This window comes from Lampris incognitus, chromosome 9, assembly GCF_029633865.1.
Source record: "Lampris incognitus isolate fLamInc1 chromosome 9, fLamInc1.hap2, whole genome shotgun sequence".
Lineage (NCBI taxonomy): Eukaryota > Metazoa > Chordata > Actinopteri > Lampriformes > Lampridae > Lampris > Lampris incognitus.
The window spans coordinates 37755483-37774341 of NC_079219.1; the positions used below are offsets into that span (position 1 = coordinate 37755483).

Here is an 18859-nt window from a genome sequence, read left to right on the forward strand (position 1 = left end):
CCTCCCATCCCTAACATTGATCTTTGTCTACCATTATGCTTTGAATGAGAGCTGGTGTATCATGGCAACTCCACAGACTTCGCAGTAATGCCAGTTCGGTGAGATGCGGCCGAGGGCAGACGAGTGGAACTGATGCTCAGACGGGCCGAGGAACAAACAGCTGAACTGGTGGCATTATTTCTAAGAGGGTGGAGAAGATCATGAAGAGAGAAGGGGCATCGCTCCACCGTGAAAGACCCTTAAACCTCAACAAAGCCTCCAATAGCTTGGCTGGTTGAAAGAAAGCCAAATTAGCCTCAAACTCTGGAAAGTTAGTGTTTCTTTAAATTTGTACGGGTTAGTGTTTAAATTTGCACGGGTTCCGTTACAAAACGCCTCTTGCTTCTTCCCATTCAACAGCTTCAGCTCTCATCACAGAAGATGTAGTTTTTTAATATTTTCGTGAATGGTACAGTGGAGTGAGTGCCAGAGTGATGCTGAAGTCAGACCTGAAGTTGTCAGTCATTCGAGAGGGTTCACTGACTGTCTTCAGGGGAATACTTACATTTGAAATTAAGCACTTGGTGTGCTCTTATCAAACTATCTTTACTTGTGTGCACAGCACAAGATTGTGAAGACATCTGGCATAAATAACACTCCCCAAAGACTTTTAAGATCAGCTATAATATCCTACCAGTATACTGGGGAAATATAAGAAATCCACATTACGCAACATGCCATTACATCTATGTGCGCCAAGAAAACAGAAATTCAGCCGTTGCCATTTATGGCAAGGTCTTCACTGTCTGTTGACCACATGGACGTAGTGATCCCTGCTACTGGGCAGTTATGCACAGAGACACCATTATTTTTCAGTTTGATGTCATATAATGGCAAACCTGTAAATAGGATATCTTTAATGCACTAATATCCACTTTCAGTTCACATTAATTTCAATGAAATTCAAAATTTGATTTGAAATTCTTACATCTGCAGAAGGATATAGAGGGGTGTTGAAATAAAATTGAAATCCAATAGTTCTTTATAGAAAAGGGTGCGCTGGGGTAAAACTCATTTTAGTTTAGTCAATATTAAATAGTTAACTAGCTCCATACTTTTAAATGACAAGTGCTTCATACACATCAACAGTACTTCATACATGTTAACAGGTAATATGGAACTGTCCAGGAGGGTATACATTGTAGAAACCCTGAGTAGAATTTTATGTTTAACCATCAGACAACCCTGAACACTGGCACTGTAAATTCAAAGCAAAGTTAATCTAATACATCATACGGCTGTGTGGGGGGGAAAAAAGTGCTCAAGGATGATGCCAAAGACGGATTGAATATTCATTTTTATGCAACTCTGTACATTATCCTCAAATGGTAATGGCAGGCTTTAAGCAGGTCATGATAGGAGGCTAAGGCCTCTCTGCAACATCCTAAATTCAAATCTAGTTTACTACCTGTTTTGCATGCTACCCAGCCTTCCCGTCCTATCTAGTAAGGGAAACCATAGCGACGGTCTTTGTTGCCCACTAGTGGATGAAACAGTAGAAATTCACTAAATGTCCTGTTTTGCCAGAGACAACTGCAGATGGTGGGTTCTGATCAACTCTGCCCGTACATAGAATAAAATCAGACATTATTATACACCAGTGATTTTAAAGCATATTTATATATTTATACACTATTGCTTAAATATCTGAATAAAAATCCCTCGTTTTCCACATTCATGATGACAATTTTATGAACCTGAACCCGTCACTCCCCAACATTGTACAAAAAAAAAAAATCAACAGTGATTGATACAAATCATGTCTGTCAAAACAAATAAAACCTTAGAGTCTCTCATGCTGTTTTTTTTTTTTTTTACATTCAATCCGGAACAATGTTTAAGGGGGTATAAAAGCAATTTAGAGTCCAACGTGAAGTTTGAAGATACTTTAGAGGAATGGGCTAAGAGTCAGATGGGAGTTGCGGTCTGGTAACGGTCAGATGGGAAATGAAGTCCGTGGTGGGAGTGAGGATTGCTGATGTTGATAGTGGCAAGGAAAGTCATCTAAGATCTGTCCAGGCTCTCTCTACAATTGTTTGGATGTTTCAAATGAAGCCTGGGAAGAGGTATTGCAGGAGGAGGATTATTCCCACCACCATCAGGCCACAGAAAAACAGCACCAGCCACAGAGGGAAGGATCCTGCCAAGATGAAGGTGGAGGAAAAAGGAAAGGATGAGGGGACCTGGGGTAAACAGTACATTGTTTCAAAGTGCATTATTTTGGTGATCACTTACTTCGGTTGTGGATGGCATGCACCTGACATCTGCTGTCCACAGCTACGCTTAGTAAGGCTTCCTCATTGTTCCCCTTGATACTTTTGCCTTTAAATGTTTCCGGCAGAAAAGCCAGATCTGTCACTACAATGCCATGGGATTCCTGCACATAGTATAACTTCTACAGAGATAAAAAGAAAGGATAAATGATCATAAGATTGACTGACATTAAATTTGCATATCAGCTGTCATCAAGTTCATGAATGTGTATGTATTGGCGTGCGTTTAATTTTTCTTTTACCTGTAGCGAGAAAGCAATAAAGATAGCTACCGATCCTGTCACAGTTCCAAGGCCAAGAAATGTTCCCGAGTCACTGTCAAAGAAAATAAGAGTAGATCTTGCATGAAAGAATCATGAAGTAGCACTTTAACATTTTAACGTCCTACGCACCAGCCCACAGCATTAAAAGAAAATGCAAAATAGGATACAATTTTATAATGAACCGAGTACTAATGCTCAACCCATACTACTCATTAATTAATCATATAGCACCCTAAAGTTTTCCGTAGAATGTCTCTGTGTCTATGGGCCACATACTGACATGAAAAAGTGTAGCCTAACCAAAGCCTTCAAATCAAACAGTTCAGCTTCCCTCACCTGACTGTCATACAGGAGATAACTTCACTGCCACAGGGTGCTGTCAGCATCGGAAGGAAGCTCTTTCCATCCCATTTAGTGAGGTAGCATGGAGGTGGTTTCCTATCTCGTTTATGGGGGATCTGCACAGAATAAAGCCTAAGGGCATCTTTTTGGTCTTCCACCTTACCAAACCTAAATTTAACAAAAACATAAATCACAAGTAATTAACATTTGATAATGGTGAAAAGGTGGGATATATATATATTATGTGTGTGTGTGTGTGTGTGGACTTTGTGTGTTCCCCTCGTGTCTGCGTGGGTTTCCTCTGGGTGCTCCGGTTTCCTCCCACAGTCCAAAGACATGTAGGTCAGGTGAATCGGCCATACTGAATTGCCCCTAGCTGTGAATGTGTGTGTGTGTCAGCCCTGTGATGGCCTGGCAGCCTGTCCAGGGTGTCTCCCTGCCTGCTGCCTAATGACTGCTGGTATAGGCTCCAGCATCCCCGTGACCCTCAGAGCAGGATCAGCGGTGTGTGTATGCATGTATGTGTGCGTGTGTGTATATATATATATATATAACTTTGTTAAAAGAAACACTCAACGGTTGGGAAAGTGCTCAACAAAAAAGGAGCACAATAATCCAGAGTCAAGTAAATTCTTTATTGGACAGTACAAGCCTGTTTCATGCCATAAGCAATCATCAGCTGTCCATTGCTGATGATTGCTTATGGCATGAAACAGGCTTGTACTGTCCCATAAAGAATTTACTTATCTACACACACACACACACACACACACACACACACACACACACACACACACACACACACACGAGAAAAAAAAACAGTTTGTGCCTGCAAGCCATATAGCGGTATGTCTTGTCCTCAATCTGAGGCATGGTGTCATTCCAGCGAAGATTCAAGGCCAGTTGGTTTCCACTCCATACACTGCAGACAAAGTCTCTACCTACAGTCACAAGATGCTACATGGAAACAAACAAACAAAAAAATCATCTGTTTTTAGCAAGTTTATGAATATGCTGTCATGGGACATCCGAATAAAAACTCCAGACCAAGGTGTGACAAGGTGAAACCTTATTTCCTGGGCTCATATCCAAGTCTTCAATCTCTCCTTTGTGTGCTTTGAAGTCAAACTTCTTCTTCAGGGAAGGGTACTGAGGAAAGACACACTGCTATAAAAAACAAGATTGAGACCAAGAAGGGATGTCATGTATTCTGTTTATGTAGCTTGGTGATCATTTACCTCCCACACCCGGACGTGCCCATCTGTGCCTCCTGTCAGAAGAAGGCCTAAGTCAGAGCTGAACCGAACAACTTTCTGGAGCGGGTCCTGGGGGTTTAGGTCTGACTGCACTTCACCAAAACTAGTCACAGAAATCTGGGCAGTTTCATTCTTCAACTCAGACACATCTCTAGCAGCTGCAGCTCCACCTTTTCCATCTCTGTTGCCTTTCCCAGCTCGTCGCCTGGCAGCACCTTGCTCTTCACTGTTAACAGCTGGGAGGGACAAGTTTTTACTGTAAAAACGAGACCCACTGGGGAGACTTATTACAGCTTTTCCATGAAGAAAATTAGATTGCAGGTGGTTTCTGTAGAGTCAAGTCATTTCTTCCCTTACCCTCTTTTGCAGTTTTGCGCTCAACTTTTTGCTGACGCTGTTTAAAGCGCATCAAGCAACAGGTGCCATCTTGCCCTGCAGCGATGACACCACCACCTATGGCCATGTTCATAGTAGCACGTGTATCAGTGTCATGAGAATGAATCAGAGTGGCACTGTACTGGTGGTCTCCAACCAACTCCAAACTTAGAAAATGCTGAAAAAGACAGCCAAGTTCTGCTTTAGCAGGCTGATTTTGAAAAAGTGTCAGTCTACACACAATTAATGTCATCAATGATAGATAGATAGATAGATAGATAGATAGATAGATAGATAGATAGATAGATAGATAGATAGATAGATAGATAGTTTATTAGCTCTGCTTTAGCAAACTGATTTTGAAAAAGTGTCAGTCTACACATAATTAATGTCGTGTCTGTGAATGTTCTCATTCATCCAGGTTATGGTTATACCCAGTCCAGTTGCACTTGATTCAACTCCTTTGGATAATTAATGTCATCAATGCTAGATAGATAGATAGATAGATAGATAGATAGATAGATAGATAGATAGATAGATAGATAGATAGATAGATAGATTAAGTATTAGCCACACAACCAAGGCCGGTGGAATTTGTTTTCAGTACAGCATGTTCAGCTCTGCAGCACAATACATTCATGGACAATAGCAGACATTCCACATATTATTACGAACAATAGTCACACAATAGCAGAAATAAACATATTACGCACAACAGTTAGGTGAATGGTAGTATGCATGCCAGTGGTGTGATGTTATGTAATCAGCAAAAATGTTCTTATATGAAGCATTACGCATAAAGAATATAATCACTTTATTTATGTTGGTTCCAAAACAAACGATGCTCAGTGCTTACCACTGCATTTTTTATGCCTGTTTTGGAAGCCCCGCCTCCTCCTGCAGTGATCACCATCCTTGTTTTAGGGTCTACCTTGATTGCGTACAAGGGGAAAGGAGCTCTGTACAGATCTGGTACCTTCCGCTTCCCCATCTTTATGTGGTAAGTCTCTAAGGCTTCTTCATAAAACGTAACTGCCAAAGTGAAAGAAAGATAGAAAGCTGCCAGTGTTGGGAAACATGGCACATCAACGCAGAGTACTTATATCCAGAGCATGCTGATCAAACTAAGAATACCAGGCAAACGTTCCTGATGCAGAACAGGTGCTAGGGCCATAGGACGCTGTTCTTCATTGTCATCTGGTTTACTGCTGGTTAATGTCCCTTTTTTATTCAAACCTGTTAAGTGGTCGACTTTTGCGCTGTTGTGACGACTGCCCCGTATCCATTAGATGTCATTCTGTGTGGCTTGTATCAGTCTATTTAAGTGAGTGATACGTTTTCATACTTGGTTCAAGCTATCTATCGTGTCTTTTACCAATTTCTCACCAACACTAAAAACCCAAGGTGGATTGACTATTCTCGCTGCTGGGTGATTGGCTAATCTGGCAGCTCTGAACACTGCAGTCAAAACAGGTACAATATGACAAGACGAAAAACTGAACAAAGGTGACAGTTAAGAGCTAACTTACAACTGAAAATCCATTATTCTGGCGTTCGCTAGCGTAACGTTATGTGGGTGATACCAGCTAAATTGACAATATCGTATATGTATGCTAGAGTTAGCTATCTACAATGACTTTAGTTGCTATTCGTGACGTATTAGGTGCATAATTATTACCTGTGCAGTTGATTCTATTTCTTTTCCAATGTTGTCTTGTCAGCTACGTGGTAAAATTGACGATCCCATTGTCAACTGTTATCGGCAAGACTTGATCAAACTAAAAAGCTAACAACTAGCTAACAACTTGCTATATCAAAACGCCGGATATCCACTTCCCTACTTACACGTCAGCAGCACGTACTGCGTGATGACGTCAAACGAGAACAGCAGCGATGTCCCTCGACGTAAGTGGCACTTTTCGACCACAGGTGGGCCTCCTTCCATTAGAATTACAAAAAATATTCTGGTATATCATTCCTATACCACTACATTAAATTATTATTATTATTATTAGTAGTAGTAGTAGTAGTAGTAGTTGCAGTAGTTGGCAGCAAGCAGCAGATAGTACTGAAAAGAGCGGGGTAATTGGCCAGATACAACTGGGGAGAAAAAGGGGGGGAAAAATGTCTTCAGCTATGTGGGCCTATCAGTAGCCAAAAGTGAATGCAGGCCAGGGTCAATTACATGTTTGTCTTTAAAGATCCTTAGACATCCTGACCTTTCAAGGGGGTTCAATCACCATTTCCAAGGTCACAGCCCTTGAGATCTGACAAGTAGAATGTTTAAGTTTTTAAACAGCTACTCGTGATAGCATTGGTTGTGTTTATATCTTTTAAATTGCTTCTCATGACAGTATGACTTGTGAAGACATGGAGGGTTTAATTGTGGTTTTTAATTGAAGTTATAAATCGGGGGCAGTTTGCTCAAGCAAATGATCTTGATACTGATGTTAAATTGTTGGGGCAAAAATCACATCCTTGCAGCCCTGTTGACCAAACAGTAAGCCACTCTTTGCCGTCAGCTGTCAATTTATGCATTCCTGTCCTTCCTTCACTCTCTTTCACATATGCGTCCACACTCCAGTTTTGATGACGTCGAAGCTGTGACATGTGTTGATTATGGTGTTGGCTGTACTCTTGGGCAATCTGTCTCCCCACAAAAAGACATCAGCAATTAAGCAGTCAATTTAAAACCGTTGATGCCCACATGGTTTTATAAGCTACACCACATATGAAGTAGTGCTGAATCAACAATACTCTCCATACAAAAAGGGAATGTATGTAAATCACTTAAAGGATACTAAAGCAAGTATGTGCGCATATAGCTGCTCTTCAAACAATGAAAGAGCAAGTGTGATTGGAAAGAGTGTTGACTGGGATGCAGAATGTGTGAGATAAGGCTTATGAAATGCTTCCCGTTGATGGCTGGCTCAGTCTGGGTATTGATCAGAAGCACAGTACAGGGTTTCAGTGGAACAATCAATAGAGGCCTGCTGGCGATGTCATTGACAGTAGTCAGTCTCCAACAGGTTATGTGCGGTAGTTCAATTTAGTCTAGTTCAGATGCAGAAAGGCCCATAGACATTACAATATTGTCAAATAAAATGCAGTCAGTTGATTTTTACCTAGGCTATGTGCAAAGAACTTTTTTTCTAGCCTGAATGCGATCTTTCCACAAAATCCACTTCAACATGCCATCTCTGCTGTGTCTTTATCTTGACATACATACACACACACACGCACACACACACACACGCACACACACAAACAAACACACACAATGTTTTTTTCTATTTGCAAGTACCTTGACTACATTCATTCCCTCACCCCTAACCCTAACCATCAGAATAAACATTGCTAAACCTTTATCCTAACCTTAACCTAATTCTAAATGTTACCCCAAAAGTCTGAACTTGCAGTTCAAAGACATGCAGGTAAGGTGAATTGGCCATGTTAAATTGTCCCTGTGTGTGTGTGTGTGTGTGTGTGTGTGTGTGTGTGTGTGTGTGTGTGTGTGTGTGTGTGTGTGGGCCGGCCCTGTGATGGTCTGGCGGCCTGTCCTGCCACCCAATGACTGCTGGGATAGGCTCTAGCATCCCCGCGACCCTGAGAGCAGGATAAGCGGTTTGGATAATGGATGGCTAGATATCTATCTATCTATCTATCTATCTATCTATCTATCTATCTATCTATCTATCTATCTATCTATCTATCTATCTATCTATCTAATAACTAACCATATATAACTATATATAAAACTATATAACTATATATATATAACTCTCTCTCTCTCTCTCTCTCTCTCTCTCTCTATTATATTATATATATATAAACTATACCTAACCTATATAGCTATACCTAACCTATAGTTTTACATACACATACATATACATATACATACATATATGCATACACACACACACACACACACACCCACACACACAACCCTGCAGTTTCATAAAGCAGAACTTAATCTGAACCGGGGCTACTATACCCTAAGGACAACACCAAGATAGACCCCCCCCCCTTTGCTTCCGCGTTAACGGATCTTGTGCATCAGTAATACCAGAAAACTTCGATTGTTCAAATGTGTAAACCCTCAAACTCAAACAAGCATCGACGTGACGTCGTTGTCCGGAGGGGGGGGGGTGGCTAAAGAGCTGCGGAAGGCGAGCCGGAGCCACAGTAAACAGCCGAGCCGGAGAGGCGCGCGTCGGAGCCGTGTCATAGTCCGTCCGCAGTCTCATGTCTGTTTGCGTCTCGAATGTCGGAGACTCGGTCTCACGGTGTGGACGCCGCTAGCCTGTTCCGAACAGAGATGCGATGCCAGCGAAAGGCGACCGGGAGCGGTTTGTAGTGACGGTAAGAGGATGCAACAAACATGCAGATCGTTTTCACAGCGTCTGGTGGACTGCCACAGAGGAGTGGAGGGGGATGAGATGCCAGGCACGCTGCCCGGGGAAAAAGCAGCTAAACTGAAAACCATACGTCAATATACGTCATATGTGTATAGGTTGACAAATAGATGCTTGCTGTAGTTGAAGGATGCCGATACAGAAAACAGACGTTTGAAACATTTGCTTTACTCATTAGATACATGACTGTTGGCTTTAGCTTTAGCCATCCTGGGTACTTTTTGAAATATTAGCAAATTTATATATATGAGAGATCAAGTTTACAGGCCCGGTATTACTATACCGTACGTGACAAGCTTCTTCTGCCTTGATTGATGCCATTTTTTGACATTCGTTTTTTTTAAACTTCTCCATCTCCATTGTCTTGTTGGAGTGCAACATGTAGGCAGGCCTGTTGAATTGACTCCACTTGTAAGGCTACATAAGAGACAGAGGCAAAAACCACTCCATCCATTTTAGCCATACCCATAATCACATTATGGTCTGTCTCATTTATGGTCATTATGGTCTCATGAAACGTGCAGTGCCCTTGTGCAATCACATTGTTTACAATATGGAACATATGCATCTGTATCTGAGCTTGTTTTGTTGTAGGGGCTAAATCTACCCCAATGTTTCCCTTTTTTATAGGCCATGTGAAGTGTGACGATGGATGCCCAAAATCAACACCGTTGCCCACTCCAGAGGAATGAAGAAATGAGAGAGGGTCACTCGATCATACACATGATTTTATTTCTATCGTTAGTGAGTTGAACGTTGGCTCTGCCATGTGCCACAAATATGCGGTACTTAGTAGGAATAGACATGGTGAAGAAATCGTATTCACTAAGCACTTGTAAGTGGAAACAAAAACTGCACAGCTCATCTGTGTAATAGAAGAGTAGGCGTACTTCACTGAGTCAACGGACAGCTATCTGTTGAATGAATATTGGCATAACTATGTCAGCAGAAATCTTTCCACTGTACAAGGTCTGACAATCAAGACATTACTTATGATTCACTCCACATCTGTGGCATCTCAGGGCTAAAGAGGTAGTTATATAGCAGAATAAAAGAAGAAGAAAAAAAAGACTAGATGCTCGGGCTTGATTTATGCCTGAAAGTTACCACGACATTCCACCTACACCTGTAAAATAGCAGACAGCTTACTATTCTTCATTAGAGAAAAAAGAAACAAAACCCAAAAAGGAACTGCTGAGCATTTGTCATGCCTCGGAACCGGGCTTTTTCGGAGCCGGAGTACTCAGCAGAGTATTCTGCGGATTGCTCAGTGACCCTCCCATCTGACCCCGGCCAGGCAGTTGGGTGCACACATGAAGTCACAGTTCGTAGCTCGGGTTGCTGTCTGTGCCTGCCACGCTTCATGCGTCTCACCTTCGCCCCTGAGTCACTAGAGAACCTCTACCAGACCTACTTCAGACGACAGAGACATGAAACCCTTCTGGTGTTGGTGGTGTTTGCTGCCCTCTTTGACAGCTACATCATCATCATGTGCGCAGTGGTTTACACCAGTGAAAAACTGGCGTCTGTAGTGGTGGCGTCCGTGGGACTAGCAGCAGACATCTTACTGTACCTGCTGTGCTGCTATGGCCTACTACCAGACCGTGTCTCAAGGAGGATGGTGCCCTATGCTCTTTGGGTGCTAATAGTCGCCCAGATATTTTGCTACCTTGGTCTGAACTATGCCCGCTTCCACCAGGCCAGCGACACGGTGGGCTGGCAGGCCTTCTTCAGTTTCTCCTTCTTCCTGACTCTGCCCCTGAGGCTCACACCCATTGTACTGATCACAGCCGTGTCCTGCGGAGTGCATACCCTGGTGCTCGGGGTCACCATTGCCCAGCAACAGCAGGAGGACATCCAGGGGGCATCACTGGGCAGACAGGTGAGACTGGGGGATAGGAAAGTGGAGTGGGATGGGAAGTTCCAGTGCTGGACTTGCAGTGAGAGGTGATTTGCAGTTTTATTATGTTGCAACATAAAGGAGGATGACACAGGCATTCGTGTAGTTTTTTGTGACGTGGCAGTGTGGAAGACACTCCTGCCAAGTGGAACAGCTGATATAAAAATATTAATGGATCAAATGATAAACTAGAGATGTTGACTCAGTTATCAAGTCACATGCTGGCACACATTTTTCAGGTGCCATATGCCATAAGCACACAAAATAGAATATTTTCTTTCTCTTACTGCAATCTTGATTGTCAAGTGAATGGATAGTTTTAGGGCATATTTTAAATTTAGGCTGAAGCCAAGTCAAGTCAATTTTATTTGTATAGCTCAATATGACAAATTACAAATTTGCCTCAAGGGGCTATTTTTACAGCAACACAACATCCTGTCATGAGACCCTTGCATCCTCACAAAAGCTGATGTATGATGTCACAGTGTCAGTAAGTTCATCCAGATCTGTAGATGCTGCCTCAATCACTCCAATCAGTGCAGTCAAGGGAGGCCTGGAGCTCCAGTTTTGACTCATTGGTCCATTTCATCACAGTTTTAACCACAGGCCTTGCGGATTTTAGGTTCTGTCTGTAGGTTGGTAGAAGATGAATGCTCAGACAAAGTTTTATCCCTTAAAGAGTAACTAAACATCAGACAATTTTAGTATGTTTGCTGAAAACTACAGGTTGAAAATCATGAAAAGTTTGAAGACATGGCAGACTGGTCTTGGTACCCTGTGATGTTAGCATAGCAGGATAAACACAGTTGCAGAAACAACATTAATAATGGATCTACTGGATGTAAATATACCAAAGAACCAGCATTGACTGTTGTTAGTGCTGGTTCTGTCTGTCTGTCTGTTTTTGTCTGTCTGTCAGTGCTGATAGGTGAGCGATTATTTATGTTATTAGCTGCAGCAGTTTTTATCCTGCTATGCTAACATCAGAGTACCAAGACCAGCCTGCCATGTCTTTAACGTTTACATGATTTTTAACCTGTAGATGTCAGCAAACACACTAAAATGGTCTGGCGTTTAATTACTCTTTAAGAACCCAGATGAACTGAAATTAATGAGAAGTGGCGCACAGACCTTTTTTTCAGATGTTTACCTGACAAAGCAAAACCTTTTTCTTTTAAGTTTGTAAGCATCACTGAGTGCTCAGATGGTGTACAGTATACAGTATATCTGTAGTGCTCACTGTCGGGCCCGTTTACTCTTTTGAAATGGAGTGTTCAAGACTGTTTATGGTACTCTTGCCGACAGTAAACATTTTGTTGTCAAGTAAGCTTCAGTCTGCCTTATCATTAGGGTATTTCATTATTTCTTCAACAAAATTTGATTTACAGGAATAGATAACATCACCAGGCCAAGTTTCCATTATGTCTAGAATGCTTTCCTAGATATAAATTTTACCCAGGTTCTGCTAATACTTATATATATATATATATGCATCTTTTGACCCCAAGATCAAAATGAAGTCAGCTATTGGCACAATATTATTCAGATATAGAAATCTCTTGGAAAGATTATCACTACTGGAGACTGTATGGGTTCTAATGTAGATCTCTAACCAAGATATTATATTGTGTTCTCAAGCTGCTGGCCAACATTGTAATATATACATGTGCCATCACTGTGGGAGTCATGTCGTACTACATGGCTGACCGCAAGCATCGCAAAGCCTTCCTGGAGGCGAGGCAGTCACTGGAGGTCAAACTCAACCTGGAAGAACAGAGCCAGCAACAGGTGAGATGGGGAAAACACACAGTATGAATATGTATGTGTGGGTGCATGTGTGTGAGGTGCTACTGAGGAGAAGATAGTGACACAGTCAAAATAAACATTTGGACTAGCCAAATGGATGCAGATTTTTGTATTTGTACAACAATTGATGTAAAGTTGTTTGGCAGGCTGCGGTGCAAGGATAACTGGAATGACTTTCGATTCAGTTTAGTGTTGCAACTTTATTTTGTTAGTCATTATGGATTGCAGGCGCAGGCTGCTACTTCAGATAGTTCCACATAATTTTGTGTGATGCACAACAAGTGAGTGGAGTGGTAAAATGTGTGCCTGTAAGACGTCAGTGTTTGCACAAGTGTGGGGTGTGTGTGCTAGTATGTTTGGCATATATCTGTTTGAGTGAGCATTGTATTAGTCTGTTACCCTTCTACCTCACAGCGGTGGCCAGGGGGCATTCTTGATTGCTGCTATTTATGGAACAGATTGTCTGTGCTTTAGATAGTGAGAGAGAGAAAAGGCAAAGAAGAGAGGGAATGAAGAGGGATGATTATGGAAGTGGGGAGTGAAAGGTTTGTGTGAAAAAGAGGGAGAGAGAGCAAGAGATTGAGAGCGGAAAAGGTCTGATAAGACCATGAGAGGAGAAACTCCCAGAATACTAATAGTGAAGCATGGGCTGCTGGGAGACGAGGGCCGCCAGCCAATCAAGGAGCATCCGGTCGCTGCAAGTTACCATGGCAACCAACCTCCTGAGACGGTGTCAGCTGTAATCACAGTGCTGACTTGCTCACCCATTTTCCTCTCTAGTCAGGTTTTGATAAGAATATTGAAACCTGCCATGCTATTTTCCTCCCTTCCACTTGGAGACTTGTATGTGTGCCAGTACATATTAAACATCTATGTACAGAGCAGACAAGTGCAGTGTGTGTTTACCTTTTTTCTGTTAAGTACATTTGGGCTCTGTGACGAGTAAAATACACATACTGGGTTATCGAGAGCAGGATCTTTTCAGCCACGATGACTGACAGTTTGAGGACGTGCAGCTCTCTGTAAACAATGCTCTCTAAACCATTTCCAGATGCATCCCCTCTCTCTCTCTCTCTCTCTCTGTGTTTTTCTTCCGCATGCTGTTGATTTGCTCTTATCCTAACAAGGCCTGCGGGTCAAGGGTCCATGGAAACTGTGAGATAGGCATTCGTCTTGGTCCTATAAAGTGGTTTAATGATTGACATCAGAATCCATCAAAATGCGATCATACAAGTTCAAGTATCCCAAGGAGTTGAATCAAGTGCAACTGGACTTGGTATATATCCGTGAAGATGTTTCGCCTCTCATCCAAGAGGCTTCCTCAGTTCGTGCCTTTCTGACTAGACCAGGCTAGTCTGACTGGCTGCTGATGAGACTCAGAATTTATCCTCTAGGAGTCGTTGTCAGAGCTATAGATGTCCATGGCTCTTTGTGTTCCGATGTTTACCAACGCCCGTCGCTAACAGAGCCATAGGTATGAGTGGCTCTTTTGTGCACCGATGTTTGCCTGCGCCCGTTGTTATCGGAGCTATTGATATGTATGGCTCTCCTGTGCTCCGATGTCCAGCCGCGCCCGTCGCCATCGGAGCTATTGATTTGCATTTTTTTTAGCAGTGACGGTCGTTGGGGGTGTTAGTTTCGACTTCATTGTTCAGTGGTCACGAGAGTCGTTGGAGACGTTGGTGACCGACTGTTGTTCTTGGAGGCTAGGCTTCCTGAGTCTCCTGGGTAGAGATGAAAGGACGGCATTGTAAGGGGGAGATAGGTGGTGTCGCAGACCTCCTCCTCTGTTGAGGGATGGTTTTTCCAGTTTCACATAGATGGCTTCCTTCACTCCTCTTTCAAACCATCTATCTTCTCTGTCCAAAATGTGACGTTGCTGTCCTCGAAGGAGTGTGTCTACTCCTTTAGGTGTAGATAGACTGCTGAGTCTTGTCCTGAGGAGTTTGGCCTTCTGTGTTGGGCCATCCGTTTGTGCAGTGGTTGTTTGGTTTCTCCTATGTATAGGTCAGTGCAATCCTCATTGCATTGTACAGCATACACCAGATTGCTTTTTTGGGTGTGTGGTACACGGTCTTTGGGATGAACCAGTCTTTGTCGGAGTATGTTGCTGGGTTTGAAGTATACCAGGATGCGGTGTTTGTTGAAAATTCTCCTGAGTTTCTCGGAGCACAGTCATCCCGTATGTTTCTGGGGTCTCCTCAACAGAGGAGGAGGTCTGCGACACCACCTATCTCCTGCTTACAATGCCGTCCTTTCATCTCTACCCAGGAGACTCAAGAAGCCTAGCCTCCAAGAACAACAGTCGGTCACTAACGGCTCCAACGACTCTCGTGACCACTGAATAATGAAGTCGAAACTAACACCTCCAACGACTGTCGCTGCTAAACAAATGCAAATCAGTAGCTCCGATGGCGACGGGCGCGGCCGGACATCGGAGCACAGGAGAGCCACGCATATCAATAGCTCCGATAACAACGGGCGCGGCCAAACATCGGTGCACAAAAGAGCCACTCATATCTATGGCTCTGTTAGCAACGGGCATTGGTAAACATCAGGACACAAAGAACCATGGACATCTGTAGCTCTGACAACGACTCCTAGAGGATAAATTCTGAGTCTCATCAGCAGCCAGTCAGACTAGCTTGGTCTAGTCAGAAAGGCACGAACTGCGGAAGCTTCTTGGATGAGAGGCGAAACGTCTTCACGGATATATACCAAGTCCAGTTGCACTTGATTCAACTCCTTTAGATAACCATGACCTGGATGAATGAGAACATTCACAGACAAGTTCAAGTATCCTATACATTAAAAGTGCGAAGTTTTTGTGTTTGTGTGACCACTTGAGCATCGGGACAGTGCAGGGCATTGACATATATGTTATACAAGGGTGACTTTGTTTGATATCAGTTGCATGTCTCTTCTGCATAGGAACGCCTGTTGCTATCCATCCTTCCAAAGCACATAGCAGATGAGATGCTCCAGGATATGAAGAAAGAGGCCAGTCAGAAAGAGATGCAGCAGTTTAACACCATGTACATGTACAGACATGAAAATGTCAGGTAACGCACTACCACGCATTTCACACCCGACTGTTCATGGTGCAGGTAAATCTCGTTCACATAGCCCAGGTCAAGCAAAATTATTACATTTGCCTCAGAACAACCAAAAAAAATAATTTGCTTACTTTACTTTTTCATCCTCTAAGAATTTGACTTTGTTCTCAAATATCACGTCATGTAAATCAAAATATATTTCACAATGTAAAATTGGGCAGTATGTAATATGGTGACACGTTGTGCCCTGTTCCCCCCTCCCTGCAGTATTTTGTTTGCAGACATTGTGGGCTTCACCCAGCTGTCATCCTCCTGCAGTGCTCAGGAGCTGGTGAAGCTTCTTAATGAGCTGTTTGCCCGCTTTGACAAGTTAGCAGCAGTAAGTTTCACAATACCAAACGATGCACATACAGTGCCTTGCAAAAGTATTCAACCCCCCTTTACACTCATCACTAATTTCTGGATTATAAAAGATACTCACACATCTGTTCCTGAACAATATTATTTTGTGAACTCTTAACAGCATGTTCCCAAAGCCAAAATAAGTTTTATTACTAAATTAAAAACTAAACTATAGTGCTTCCATAAGTATTCAACTCCATTTGCTCTGAAAGCTCCAAGTTTACACACATGACAAATTATTTCTCTTTTTTTCCCCGTTTTTTTTCCCAATTGTACTTGGCCAATCACCCCATTCTCCCGAGCTGTCCCAGTCACTGCTCCACCCCCTCTGCTGGTCCGGGGAGGGCTTCAGACTATCTCGTCTCCTCTGATACATGTGGAGTTGTCAGCCGCTTCTTTTCACCTCACAGTGAGGAGTTCCGCCAGGGGGGCATAGCGCGTGGGAGGATCACGCTATTCCCCCCCTCTCCCCTGAACAGGTGCCCTGACCGACCAGAGGAGGCGCTAGTGCAGCGACCGGGACACATACCCACATCCAGCTTCCCATCTGCAGACATGGCCAATTGTGTGTCTGTAGGGACGCCTGACCAAGCCGGAGGTAACATGGGGATTCGAACTGGAGATCCCCGTGTTGGTAGGCAACAGAATAGACCACTACGCTACCCGGACGCCTGACAAATTATTCCTATAACAAACTCAGGTTAACACAATTGGACATAATTAGTGTGCAGCTGTAAGATATTACATTAACGGTCTCATTTATGAGTATAAAAAGCACTCTGTAAGTTCATTAGCCGGGCGTGAACGCCATCTGAAAATAAAGACAAAGGAGCATAATACTGAAGGTGGGAAAGGGATACAAAACAATATCCAAGTGTTTGGATGTCCCATGGAACACTGTTGGATCCATTGTCAGAAAGTGGAAGCTGTATGACACCACCCAGATGCTTTGTAGGGCAGGCCGTCCCTCAAAGCTAAGTGTCCAAGCAAGATGTGGACTGGTGAGGAAAGCCACAGATGATCCTGCAATCACTTTGAAGGAGCTCCAGAGGTCAGTGGCTGAAACTGGAGTAAATATGCATGAGTCAACCATATCAGGAATCAGGAACACTTTTATTTGTCATTTCACTTCATGCACTTGCGTACATGAAATGAAACAAAATGCCGTTTCCCCCAGCCCACAGCAGTACAACACAAAGACAAAAACACATCCAAAAACTACAAGAACACACATCCAAACTAACACCTATATCAAAACTTAAAAAAAAAAAATCCCTGTCCAAGGGAACGAACGCCAGCCAGGATGAATGTCGGAACCGCCGGTCTGCATGGGCTAGCAGTTAGCTTAGCCTGCCCCACAGCCATGTCCTGTCAGACCGCCCTCGGCGTTTCCAGGCAGGGGCTGTGGTCCCCGGGTCCACCGGACGAAGCAGGACAAGCTCTCCTAGCCGATCCAGAGCCAGGTCTGCCAGCCAGACACCCTCGACACACATTCCCGCACTCCTCATGACATCAAAACACCACAGTCAACGCCAGGTGAGGCCGTCGCCAGACTGCCCTCGGTGTTATCAGAACTGCTGGTCTTCATGGGCTAGCAGTTAGCTTAGCCTGCCCCGCTCTCCATGCCATCAAACGAAGACAAAACTTCGACGCAGACATGGACAAAGACACTGCATGGACTGCACTGAGTGATGCCGCCGCAAATGTGAATTCGCGCAGCCATATTCCTACACCGGAAGTGAACGGGTTTCATGCGCCCTCCATAAATGTGGCCTGTATGGGAGCGTGGCAAGAAAGAAGCCGTTGCTCAAAACTATGCATATAAAATTACGCTTGGAGTTTGCTACCAAGCATGAGAGAGACCCAGTTTGGATGTGGGTAGAAGTTTTGTGGTCAGATTAGATGAAAGTTGAGCTTTTTGGCCAAAACTCAAATCGTTATGTGGCGCAAACCTAACACTGCTCATGCCCTAAAAAAACACCCTCCCTACAGTGAAGCATGGCGGCGGCAGCATAATGCTATAGGGTTGCTTTTTCTCTGTGGGCACTGGGAACTGTGTTCAAGTTGAGGGAAGAATGGATGGAGCTAAATACAGGGGAATATTGGAAGAAAACCAGTTGCAATTTGCCATAAAACAGAAGCTTGGGAGAAAGTTCACCTTCCAGCAGGACAATGATCCGAAGCACAAGGCTAAAGCAAAAATGGCATGGCTCAGCAACAAAAAGGTGAACGTTTTTGGAGTGGCCAAGTCAAAATCCGGACCTCAACCCCATTGAAAATCTGTGGCACAGACTGAAAATCGCAGTCAAGAGGCGCCATCCCACCAACCTGCAAGACCTGTACAAATTCTGCCAAGACGAATGGCTAAAAATTATTTCAGAGGAATGTGCAAATTCCCAAGAGAATCATGGCTGTTATTGCAGCAAAAGGATATTCTACAAAGTATTGCTATGTGGGGGTTGAATACTTATCCAAGCAATGTATTTTAGTTTTTAATTTATTTTAAAAAAAGTCACGAAACATAACTTATTTTTGCTTTATAGGCTCACAAAAATAATATTGTTCAGGCACATATGTGAGTATCTTTTATAATCAAGAAATTAGTGATGACTGTCAAGGGGGTTGAATACTTTTGCAAGGCACTGTATCACTGATATCATGCTATGCGCATCTGCATATATATGAGTATATATATATATATATATATATATATATATATAAACACAGTTAGT

The 18859-nt window shown here is 43.1% G+C and overlaps 2 protein-coding genes across 2 annotated transcripts in view; one reads left to right on the forward strand and one right to left on the reverse strand.

The window, feature by feature from the left end:
• Nucleotides 1–891: 891 nt before the first annotated feature.
• Nucleotides 892–6373, reverse strand: preb (prolactin regulatory element binding). The gene is made up of 10 exons (XM_056286255.1): nt 6227–6373; nt 5405–5580; nt 4531–4726; nt 4156–4409; nt 3986–4066; nt 3747–3874; nt 2912–3085; nt 2555–2627; nt 2275–2434; nt 892–2179 (listed from the first exon to the last, which is right to left on the reverse strand). The coding sequence occupies exons 2-10, from the start codon at nt 5537–5539 to the stop codon at nt 2085–2087; spliced, it is 1296 nt and encodes a 431-aa protein (XP_056142230.1). The 5' UTR covers nt 5540–5580; nt 6227–6373; the 3' UTR covers nt 892–2084.
• A 3629-nt stretch (nt 6374–10002) lies between these two features.
• The window catches only part of adcy3a (adenylate cyclase 3a), a 32134-nt gene continuing 23277 nt past the window's right edge, over nt 10003–18859 (forward strand). The window contains exons 1-4 of the mRNA XM_056286026.1: nt 10003–10845; nt 12502–12651; nt 15601–15731; nt 15993–16104. Of these exons, the coding sequence (XP_056142001.1) occupies nt 10171–10845; nt 12502–12651; nt 15601–15731; nt 15993–16104 (1068 nt within the window). The 5' untranslated portion in view covers nt 10003–10170. The remainder of the gene's footprint in view (nt 10846–12501; nt 12652–15600; nt 15732–15992; nt 16105–18859) is intronic.

Bases quoted from the DNA above. Each gene is read 5' to 3' on its own strand.
- preb (XM_056286255.1), bottom strand. From the start codon at position 5,539: ATGGGGAAGCGGAAGGTACCAGATCTGTACAGAGCTCCTTTCCCCTTG. The intron at 4,727-5,404 runs GTAAGCACTGAG...TGTCTTTTTCAG, and splicing joins CAGGCATAAAAAATGCAGTG to CATTTTCTAAGTTTGGAGTT. The intron at 4,410-4,530 runs GTAAGGGAAGAA...TGTCCCTCCCAG, and splicing joins GCGCAAAACTGCAAAAGAGG to CTGTTAACAGTGAAGAGCAA.